Source organism: Schistosoma mansoni, chromosome W (assembly GCF_000237925.1).
Source record: "Schistosoma mansoni strain Puerto Rico chromosome W, complete genome".
Classification (NCBI taxonomy): Eukaryota; Metazoa; Platyhelminthes; class Trematoda; order Strigeidida; family Schistosomatidae; genus Schistosoma; species Schistosoma mansoni.
In genome coordinates, this window is record NC_031502.1 from 31,142,108 (window position 1) to 31,154,709 (window position 12,602).

Below are 12,602 nucleotides of genomic sequence, written 5' to 3' on the forward strand. Positions count from 1 at the left end.
CCTCAATGCTTAATGAGGGAACCATGTAGGAAAATTTCCTAGTTTGAGTTCACAGTGTGATTTGTAAGGTTCGAAATTCACGGTTTACAAACTTCAAAAACTTTAACTAGCATCAAGTAAACGCTTGTTTGTTTGTTTAAAAAAAAATAAACATGCCACAGTCAACAAAATGCTACAAAGTTAACTATTTATTTCACTGTAAAACTAATGAAGAAACGTATATTACAAGAAAAGAACAAACAAATAAGTTTTATCTAAACAATTAATAAATTATGAAAATAATGTAAACACACGTTGATTTATACATAGTAGGCAGGAAATACGACCATAATCTATTGTACATTAAATTAATGATATGATAATTTCTTTAAAGTCACTGAAATATTCCATAGCAGTCGTTTTTTCTTCGTATACTGATTACATCTTACTAAAACAGAAAGGAGAAGTGTACAATTACAAAATTTATTTCTCTTCAAACAAAATAATAATAGAACAACACATGTAAACGAACAATTGTTTTCAATTAGATCGTCATCAGGCTTTACTCTAATATACATGAATATTTATACGAAAATGTTAAACCAATCAAGGCGATTTGAGTCAATAATCACAATGAAATAGATTACGCCACCAAGCATAAGAGGTAAAAGTACAAGTTGATAGTGGGAAGACAGCTGTACTGATAGTAGTAAGAATATTCAATTACGATAACAAAAGTCTTATCAATAGTTAAACATTGGAAATAGGAGGTCCGAAGTGGGTAAATAGACTTAGAATAGTCATCACAAAACATTAAAATCATTACGTAATAAGAAGTATGTAAATAATTAAATACTGAAGAATGTAAACGGAAAGAGGTAGAAAATTACAAACAAATGATAACAAAATTAAAAAAAATAATAATATCATTTGTTGAGTTATGTCCGGCCATGGAAGGGATAGGGGGGTTACAAATTTCTTCTATACACATAAATTATTGACTCAAATAGCCTTGATTAGTCTAACATTTTCGTATAAATGTTCATGTATATTAGAGTAAAGCCTGATGACGATCTAACTGAAAACAATTGTTCGCTTACATGTGTTGTTCTAATTTTCACAATGGGAATCTTTAATATTCTAAAATAATAATAAATACGGAATCGATAGATAGAAGGTATAGTGTTTAATAGATGATTCGTGAAGACATTATAATATTAGTGCTGTAACACACTTACACTCAATTAGCCGACTGATCAATAGAGAACCAGATGGGACCAGAACAAGCGTGTATTATGAGAAAAGTACAAAGAGTAGAAGTAAATAATACAATATAGATATGTACCATGCCAAATATGTTTGTACTCATTGATCAACTATAAGCCAATCAGGATGGACAAAACAAGCTATCAGGACTCAGTAGCTGAGTAGATAATGCGATGGCGTTTGAAGCGAAAGGTACTGGGTTTGAGTCCCAGAGTGAACATCAACACTGAGATGCAGGTACATCCAGCTGACGAGTCTTGGATTCCACTGCTAACCACTATCCATCTTTGCTTATAAGTAACTTATAGTTTATAAAATTGTACAAATCCAGAGGTAATTAAAACAGGAATAGAGTTAAAGATGACATAGATCTATAACCATTAGTCATAACACTTGCCTTCTGTTTTCCTTACTGGTCTCCCTGCTTTGCTGTATTTCGCCTCCAGTTTTTTCTTTGTATCGTATAGTTGTCTCATATTTTCTTCTCCTGCAGATTTTTCCGCTGTCATCACTAGGTCTACTACGTATTTCCACTTATCGGCTCTAATGCTCCGCATTGCTCTCTTGTTTGCTTCTTTGTATTCGATTTGTGCCTTGGATTTCCATGCTTTTGTTCGGCTGTTGTTAACTGCTGTCTTTTTGTCTTTCTTTTTTTGAATCCTACCAAGGGTCTCGATCAAGATCCGTCCCTTATATTGATGCTTCTTGCGGCACAGAACCTCCTGGCACGTTGAAGCTAGTGCTTGTTTAGTCCCCTTCCACTTATTCTCCATAGTAGTTTCCTCTCCTTTAAGCAGGTCTTGTAAAGTGTATAACATGTTGTAGAGAGTTGTCTTGGATTTGTTGAGTTTGTCAGTATCTGGAAGAAAGGCTGTATCAAAACTTTTGTGATACTGTTTATCCAGTTGTCCAATAATTCTTAGGCTAAGTTTAATCTTGACCACAACCACGTGGTGATTTGAAGCTACATCTGCTTTTATCTTTGTCCCAAAGTCTTCCGTGGATCCTCTGAAATTTCTGTTGATGCAGATGTAGTCTATGTGGTTTCTTGTAGTGTGATTCGGTGAGACCGATGTAGTTTTATGTGTGAGTTCATGGGGGAAAATAGTACTATTCATAACCAATTTGTTGAGGGTACATAAATTTGCAAACATGTCACCATTCTCATTTTTGACAGTCCATGTCGTCACATGACATCTTCATACTCGTTGTTGTCCATCTCGACTTTAATGTTTAGATCTCCCATCGGGATGGTCATGTCTTTTCCTGGGCACTTCTCTTTGATCAATTGCACTCTCTCATTAAATTGATTGATATCGTCTTCATGTCTATCACTGGTGAGAGCATATAGCTGAATGAAATTCATTGTGATCCCGTCCTTCTTTGTTTTTAAGAATGCTCTGAGGATTCTGAATCCACGAGATTCCCATCACGTAAGTGCTTTTCGTACTTCTTTGGATAGCCTCAATGTCACTTCTTGTGTGTGCGAGATATTTTTCTCCCGAAGCCATGTTGTAAATCCTCATGTTAGTTATGCCCATGACTAACCAATCAAATAGTTTCTTAGGCGCCCACCACGTCAATCTGGTCTGATGTGTCTGTAGACTATCCCTGTTACATGTGACCTGCCAATTGAAGGACATTATTATCCTATTGTATTAGTGTGACTGATAATTTTTATTCATTTTGATATGACACGCAATACTGGTCGGTATGTTCATGCGTTCAATTTAATGACTATAATTCCTTTAATTATTGTACCAATCAAATTGTTTTTATGTTTAGAATCAAATCAAGTTTAAAGCCAAGTTGTACTTGTGCTGACGGTAGCTTTCACACAGACTCGAGGGTGGTCAGTATTGCGACCACAGTTCTAGTAGAATATCTGTAGGATAAATTAAATCCTACATCTCATTTTCACAGCCATTTGAGTGGTCCCCTCAATCTCCTAGGTTGTTCAGACACTCCAAGTACCTATATTGTTTGTTTCTGTGGTTGTCAGAAGTGACATCGGCCTCATGATTTCCGAAGAATCTCGGCTTTCATTATGAGGAGTCATAATTCTTCTAAATGAAGATCCTTCAACTCCCAACTGTGATTTTAACTGGGTATTCTTCTTGTTAGCGTTTTTTAGTAAGGTTTTCTTCTACGGGATTGGGTTGCTAACTCCATGCTCAACCTTCCTCCTTTATCCAGGCTTGGAACCCGCAGTATTTTTCGAATGGCTATAGGCGGAGCTCTATAATGTACATATATGTATATAATCTTAACCGTAAACTTGCATTATCATTTTTTGTATCTAACAAATCCGTATGACAATAGGGAAAACTATTTCGACATGAAAGGGCTATCTCAGAGTTACAATATGTAAAATTAGAAATAACAAAAGGCTTTAAGTACTTGATGTTCACTACTAATAGTTGTAGATCTATGTCGTCTTTAACTCTATTACTGTTTTAATTACCTCTGGTATTACCATAGGTATGGTAAAATACAAGTTATGGTGTATAAAGTTTAATTGCAACGTGTAAACATACTCTATCAGGAAAAATAAACAATAACTTCATTTTGTTTTTAATACAATTCAAACATTAGTAATTGGTAATGCTAGTTAATCAAAGACAGTGTAAAATCTGGTATAAATGAGAATCGATCGAAGTTGGTACATCCAAAACAAGTACACAGACAAAGAAAATTAGCGAGGCGAGGTGAACGGGGTAATAACAATACTCACCAAAATGAAAAGCTGATATTAAGACAATAACTGAAGATGAATAAATAAGATCGCAGATTAAATGGCAGGGGATGAAATTAAGCTCGAAATCTACGGGGGTGTAAAGGATAAATACAACTACATTATCATAATCAGTTTTGAAGGGTGTCGCTAAGCACCTTCAACAAGAAAGCTGACTCCTCTACAGTACAACTTTGGTCAGAAGTTACTGACGTTACAAATTAATTTCATCTCGGTTTGACCACTTTTAACCTTATAATAACACATTCCTATAGTATCCAGTATAGATTATATCAGTCAGTCAGTCAGTCAGTTACAACGTAGAACTTCGTACGTACGTACATCAGTTCGAGTTGCCATACCACATTAGCACAGAGATGCAGTTGTCGATTCAAATCCCATAGTGGTAGAAGTAGTAAGAGTATAAGTATTATGTGAAAGATAAGGGTTTGAAGATGTTATTGAAGGAGCATAATACGGTGAAATAAATTTGGAAAGGGAAAAAGAGAGAGACATGAAGAAGTCAGAAGATTAGAATTTGGCAGAACACAAAGAGTGGATGCACCTTCGCCATTGCAAACGATTTTGAGCCATGTCATTCAAGGTCTCTAACCATCGGTTGCTATCATCTCGCGAATCCCAACCAAGTAGTCTACACCTACCAGCACGGCCCAGTCCACTTGTCAGCGACTTCATGGATTTATGCCATGTTTTGGTCTGGCCGCCCCTAGCTTTCTTCCAACCTGCTCCTACACCATAAAGCATTGCACGTCGGGGCAGTCGGTGGTTGGGCATACGTAACCCATGTCCCAGCCATCTCAACTGATGAAGTTTCACTACTTCATCAATCGATTTGCCATCCTTACCTAGTACCCGTTTCCTAACATCTGCATTACTTACCCGGTGATCCCAGGATATACGAGCAATGAGTCGAAGACACCTATGATCGAATACTAGTAGCCCACGAATATCCTCTACTCTTACCGGCCATGTTTCACTGTCGTAAAGTAGGACGGAACGGACTGCTGCACAGTAAACCCGTCCTTTTGTTGCTAGACGGATATCTCGCCTACGCCATAAATGGCGCAAGTTGGAGAAAGCTAGACGAGCCTTCTGTATCCGTGCTGAGATTTCGTCACACATCAGACCACAAGGGCTGATGAGACTCCCAAGATAAGTGAAGCTGTCAATACGTTCAACTACTTCACTCCCTATCATTAGTTCAGGTGTCGATGCAACCCAATCCTGAAGTAACATTTTGCACTTCGAGGGAGAGAATCGCATCCCGAACATGCCTGCATTGTTGCTTATAGTGGTCAGAAGACTCTGAATCTTGTCAGCGTCTTCACCAAATAAAACTATGTCGTCGGCGTATTCTAAGTCAACAAGTGAATCTCCCAGTAAAAGTTCAACTCCTGGAGATTGAGATGATGAAAGTGATATCTCTAAAAGCATGTCGACGACAAAGTTAAACAAGAATGGCGAGAGTGGACAGCCCTGACGAACACCACTTGAGGTAACCAATTCTGATGACAGTTCGCCATAGGCTCTAACTCGACCAGTTGTGTCCGAGCAGATAGCCTTTATGAGGTTAATGTGCTTCTTTGATACTCCTTTCACTGACAAACACTGCCATAGAACCTCACGATCCACGGAGTCAAATGCCGCCTTAAGGTAAAGAGATACTACTGTAGTGAACAAAACACTGATTGGGGACAATCGAATGTATTTAAGCAAATATTACAGACTATCTCAGTAAATTCTGATTACCAAACAATGAACAGTCAATTTGCAAATTAACAACCAATTGTTTCAATCTTCACTGTTTCTTCTCTTATTCCATTGCTAATGCATTTTCCAGACGATTGCGCTTCATTTCAGTTCTTTTCTCATCGGTCTTCTGCCAAAATACATTCTATGTCTGACCCACACCATATACTACTTATATGGATATAAGTAGACCACACCACACTACTATTGTGGGACGTCTGAATGTATGTCTATGTTCTAGGACCTGACGTAGAGTGAATATGTGGTCTATGCAACCACGTCCAGGTCGGAAACCGGCCTGGTTTTCTCTAGCCTGCTCTTCACGAGCTTTGGTTAGGCGTCCAAGTATTATTGAAGCTAATATTTTAGACACTATATTAGTCAAACTGATTCCTCTGTGATTGTCACAGGACTTTTGTCCTTTCTTATAGACTGGCACAATCGGTGATTGGGACCAGTCAGATGGAATTACGTCCAGTTCCCAGATCCTACCTAAGACCTCAGTCAATCTCGTTGCTAGTACTGGACCACCATCCTTAAAAATCTCAAGGGTAAACCAGTCAGGGCCTGCGGCTCTCTCTCGCTTTAGATTTCTTATAGCTTTTTCAACCTCGTAGAGAGTTGGAGGACTCACCTCAATTTGCCATTCAGGACGACTGGGGATCGTGGGTAACTGAAGTGTGGCTGAAGGCCAGTTGAACTGATCACTAAAGTGTTCTGCCCATCGATCTAATCTCCTGGATTGAGAATGAATGAGATGCCCATCTTTGTCTGAGATAGTTTCGCTAATAGTTGGGTTCCTAATGCCGGTTTCTTTAATAAGTCTGAATAGCTGTCTGCTGTTACCTATTGCCGCTGCCTTTTCCATCTCTCTTCCTTTCGCTACCCACCACTGTTCACGATCATTGTATAGGCTTCTTATTAGCCTTCGCTTAAGCTGACTCCGCTCTTCGTTATGTTCAGAGCCAGGTGGGATGAGTTTTCGAGCATCTATCAGTGCGGTAGATACTGCCGAGATCCATTGTTTCTCCCTAACCTTATGGCTTATCTTACTAGCGGATATCACTGCTGTTTCCACAGCTTTACGGATGTCATTCCACGCTGCTTCGGGGTGAGCACAACTTACATGTCTGTCTAACTGTTTTTCCAGTTGTTCCTGAAATATATTCTTAGCTTGCCTACCATTAAGTAGAACCCTTAGAGGCTTCCCTGCAGTGTCTTTCCTACGTCCAGTAAGACGCAGACAGATACGTGTTCACACTAGAGCATGATCTGAGTCTAAACATGTGCCCCAGAATGATCGACAGTCTTCTATCGAGCCCCTCCATCGGTGGATGATAGCGATGTGATCTAATTGGGTCCAACTTTGGGACGAATTCGGGGGTCGCCATGTCAAAAGATATTTTTCCTTATGCTTAAAGTTAGTATTTGCAAGAAATAGGCGGTTATCTGAGCACAGCTGCAACAGACGGTCGCCATTATCTGTTCTTTTAGCCATGACACCATAAGATCCACCCAGGTGTCTTTCCCTTTCACTTAGTTTACCTACTTGAGCATTAAAGTCACCTGCCACTATTACTACATCAGAACGCCTAGCTTTTCGGAGAAGGTCAGAAAGTTTCCTGTAAAACTCATCTTTTATATCATCTGAGCTGCAGTCAGTGGGAGAGTGGGCAGAGACAACGACGAGTTTCCGTCTTTCCGAGTCCTTACTGATCCGTTTAGTCGGACAGTGTATAGAGGACTGTCTACTGGGATCCAGTCTAAAAGAGCTAGTTCTGCCCTAGGACTTAATGCTATACCTACTCCAGCGAGGCCACGGGAAGCAGCATCAGGGCTTCCAGATACACGAAGCGTGTATCGAGATGGTTCTTTATTTTGATTAGGTGCGGTAAAATGAATGACACTACTCGGATCTTGTATGCGCGTTTCGGAGACGCAGCACACATCGATGGTGTAAGATTCTAGAGTCCTAGTTAAGGAAGCCTGTTGTCTTATTTGGCACAATGTTCGGACATTAAAAGTTCCTATATGTAGTTTAGAGCGTGGTTTCAGGAGACCAGGAATAACGTTCCGTGTACTTGAATCGTTTGCCCTAGCGATGCGAGATGATAAAAGGACGTGGGAAAGGTTAGTCGTGGAGATAAGAGAGTTATTAGGAGGTGTAGGAAGGATTTGAAAGTGACCAACTTGGTCTCGTGTGCTGTTACGGGTATGAGGGCTAATATCACTTCCCGGCTGCCCACACCGTGGAAGGGTATTTCTTGAGGGACCTGAAAAAGAAGTTGGATTAGTGTTGGTCTTAACGACCTGGGAGCGTGACCGCAGTGCCCAAGGGACAACTGCTTGAGGCCGGTCACGCACGGCCTTTTTGTGGGGGATTTTTGACGTGTTAGCTCCGTTCTTCAAAGGACCTTACCGCCGGAGACGGAAATCCGTGGGATAAGGCGAGGTGTGCATTTTTAGGGTCGACCTTTTCTAACCCCACCCCTCCTTGTGGGAAGGCAGCATCGCTGTCATGCTGGTTGTCTGAAGGAAACACCTTACTGACGTCACACCTCTGTACAGTCGGCAGTACGACTTCGCCTTCGGACCTTGGGATTGCTGCTTTTAGTCTTACCGCTCTTCAACCGACCTGTCTGGCATGGTAGGACCTCGAGGAACGATTGTTCCAGCCAGCATAGCTCGATTGCTTCATCACGATAGGCAAGCCCAACCACCACGTCAAGGTAGCAGCAACGGTCGGGCAGGTTCTTTCCAAGCAGAAACTACTTGGGAAGAATGTTTCATTTTGCGCACAGTGACTCGGCGCAACCAGCATTCCGGTTACACTTTAAGGAGTGCGCGATCAGAAAAGTTTTGTGACAACTAGCTTAACAATGCCACCTTGACAATGATGTGCCGGTAGACAGTCCGTTTACCGACAGGTTCTTTCCAAGCAGAAACTACTTGGGAAGAATGTTTCATTTTGCGCACAGTAACTCGGCGCAACCAGCATTCCGGTTACACTTTAAGGAGTACGCGATCAGAAAAGTTTTGTGATAACTAGCTTAGTAAAGCCCCCAAATGCCTTAATATGGCCGAGGGTGGGTAGTCAGCACTCTCAAAATACTCTCACATAGCCACGTGTATACAGTCACTGTCAGGGAAGACTTACTGCCTTCTCGCGGCGGAGATGTTGTTTACGAAATTGAGAGGACAAAAAGTGAATGTCCGTCGCTTTAACCGGGTCAGTGGACCCACCTAGGAGAGTTGGAAAACTCTGAATCCAAACCAATGGTGCACATGGGCTCCAGGATACTGAGGGAGCAAATGCCATGTGAGCCTGTTGTTGGTCACCGACTACCATGAGACTGCATCTCCTAACGTTGCTCCACTGCGTTGTGGATTAGACCTGTAGGTCAAAGGCTCGAATGGCCACCTAAGAAAATTACCTGATTCGGCTCAGGCATCCGGGCAGTACTCCAGCCCTCACACATATCGAATTATACATGTGGCGAATATGTATTTGATGCTTCTCTGTACCGATATGTGTGCCTAAATAAATAAATAAAAGTAATGACACTTACACAATGATGTGTCGGTAGACGGTCCCTTCACTGACAGGTTCCTATTTCCAGGCAGAAACTGCTTGGGAAGAAAGTTTCGTTTTGCGCACAGTGACTTACTTGGCGCAATCAGCATTAATGTATGCTACTTCGAGTTAATGTACTTATTACTGACGGAAAAAAATAGACTTACACGATCATATAATCAAATATGAAGAAAGTTGATTAAGTACAAATGTTTGTGAGAATGAATTAGTATCTATGTGACTGATTTATAAATTAAATCTATTCTCAAATCAATGAGTTATGGGCAGAAGAACAACACACTTTTTAAATGACTAAAATATATTAAGTTAGTATTATATTTTGGACTAAGTACCCTTAGAATTTATTTATGTTATTTAGACCCTACTTAGCTTAGTTTGATGAACGATACCTTCTGGTTAGTTCATTTGATATTGTTGGTATGCTTTATTGATGTCCAATTCGTGGTCTGATTTTATTATTACCTACGTGATTATTCATCAAAATAGAAGAGGCATATCACGTATATTGGCTCACAAGTGTGAAATAGGGAGGTTTGGGATCCTAATTTATACTTTGAATTATGTTTACGGTGTCAAGTTTTGTTATTTGGTTAAACAATGCTGAAGTTAGATCTTTTGGAAAAGGAGCGTCCACCCTACAAGTAATAGATTTTATTGCTTTTTGGACATTGCTTTATGAGCTTGTTATGAACTAAGTATCAACTCACATCTGTTTAGAAATGGTCATGTAACAAGTGACTGAAGTTAAGAAGCATTTTATACTGCTTATTTTCAAACTGTTATTTGGTGAGATTTTCGTGTTAATGATGTTTTAGCAATATTTATATAACTGAGGTACATTTGCTTGTGCAACATTTTGAAGTTGTGAAACGGCACAACTAGAACCGGCTAACCGGAATACGAAAAAATGTAAAGTTGATTCAGTGGTGCTATTTTTGTAGAATACCCCCGTAAGATGAAATCAATTTGAACCAAAGATTAGTCTTAAAAAGTAAAGTAGTGCCACTCATAAAAATTTCTTTTGAGTAGAGCATCTATCACCAATTCTTGATATTCTTACAGAATAGGACCACACACTAGTTTGCATTACCCATAGTTGTCGCACGGGTAAACAAACTAAAAAGAAGTCAAGGTAGTGATCCTGATAGCGATAACTAGAGTAATGAAAGGTAAATGAAAAACAAGCCTAAGGAAAAGATGGGGAATCGAAAGATCAAAAGTATCCAATTACACATTGTTGAAGACCCACAGATAAATAATATCTGGATCACTGTGAACAGGTTTTATTCACATCATCTATTGGTTAATGCCCAACTTCCAGTGAAAAAGCATAAAGGAAACAAGGAAGGCGAAAGTATCGATCTTGACCCGTCCGAATTCTTAAGTTATTTATTCAAACAGTAAACAAGCGACGAGAAATTGGTTCAGAGATTCACATCATAACTTTCAGGCTACTTTGTTGGATTACGATCATTAGATATTTTGAAGGTAGAGTGTGAGGATTGGAGTCTGAAGAAAGACCGCACTTGAACTCTATAAATGGAGTTAAGAAGTATGGGACAAGCTCCTCAAATATTAAGCATTTAGCTAATGAAGTGCTGCCCTGATTGACACAAGGCCAGAATACGGTAATAATACGCTTGTCCCAGAGCCAATGAAGAAGTTATATAGTGAAAACCAAGAAAACCGAGCGAACGATGAGAATCGGTGGCGAATAGGACTAAAGTGTTGTTGATGTTTAGACGAGTACCTTTTTTGAGGTCTTGAAAGTCGTCTATCAGTGGTGTTATCGACCTAGAAGAACGATCATTGAGTTTAAATGAAAACTAGCCATTACATATAGCCTCTCCGTAAATATTTGCACAACGTCGCGTTCTCTGTGAGCGGAACTCCAGCAAGTATATTGGTTTTGTTCTCCTGTCGAACCTCGGATTAAGAAACCATACTGCCTACTTTGAAACTTCATGGATAAAAAAGAGTAGGCGCTGGACTTTCTTAGCCACTTCTATGTGAAGGTAACCACCAGACATACTAACTATTTATGGTACACTCTACAGACACAATTCTCTGGAAGATATAGCACGTATGATGATTTAAAACGTAACCCTTTCAACCTTACTGATCGTCAGTAAATTAAATCAACTGCGTTTACTAAATAACAAAAGGAAAGTCGAGAGCTCTGTCGATGACTTAGATTAGATTATATTCACTGATCGTAATCAGTGACTGTTAGACATTGAATAAAATCCGGGTAAAAAAATAATTTCTCAGACGATACTAAAAATACAATACTATGCCATAAAAGTCTGGACGAATTTTAAACTTACAACTTTGTAGTATGTAGATAATCTTCATATGAAACTCGACCGTCACAATCTTGGTCAAACTCTCTGAAAATAGTACGCAGTAGACCAGATGGTAAAGATGGTAAGTATCGACTCCATATTTTGTGTAAATCATTCATTGTGACAAAGTCCCTCGAATTTAGATCTAAACAATCAAATGATAATCTATTGTGTTCGTCAATATGTGGAAGATTATTCTGAAAATGTTTCTGAAGCATTTGGACGGAAGAAAGAAAACTATTTACAATCAGAAAATAAATAGTTTACAAACCCAGAAAATGTTATACCAATTGGCTCACCATTGAGATTTGATTCTGAAAATGATAAAATACATTTCATCTCTTCTTTATTCGGTTTTCTTCCATAAAGTTCAATAAATAACAATTTGCAGCCTTCTTTATCCACGTACAATCCATCAGGACAGCTATAATTGCTAAAGACTTTACGCAAGAAACTGAACATATTAATGGAGTGGTTTGAATAAAAGACTTGATAAGGTCCAGCTAGCTAGTAAAAAAACAGCTGATGAGGTCTTCCTACAGGTCAAGCATTATGGTGCGAAAAAGTCTATAAAATAAAAAGATAGGCAGCAATTCAGTGCACCAGTAAATTAAAAAACAAGAAACACAGACATGGAGAATCACTGGCATGCTTAACCACTTAAGAAATTCTCTGTGTTCATGAAATTCGACTCGATATCACCAAAACACGTTAATAACATGCTAATAATATAACTAGAATCGAACAGTTACAGTAAGCAGTCAAGCAGAATGACGGTATATCTGCCTGAGAGGTTCACTTAAACATATACTGATTCTCTCGTGATGATTTTAGATGTTCTTTCCAGGGGTAGCTTGGTAGAAATCTTAGTAAGTATTGCAACTATTTTGATTTTCACAAATTGACAACTTTG

The 12,602-nt window shown here is 39.2% G+C and overlaps 1 protein-coding gene across 1 annotated transcript; it reads right to left on the minus strand.

The window, feature by feature from the left end:
• Positions 1-11,667: 11,667 nt before the first annotated feature.
• Positions 11,668-12,151, minus strand: Smp_153540 (hypothetical protein; the record flags this gene model as incomplete). Its single annotated transcript, XM_018789360.1, has 2 exons — positions 11,668-11,926; positions 11,961-12,151. 2 exons carry the CDS (start codon positions 12,149-12,151, stop codon positions 11,668-11,670), a joined length of 450 nt encoding a protein of 149 aa, XP_018654811.1.
• Between the last annotated feature and the right edge of the window lie 451 nt (positions 12,152-12,602).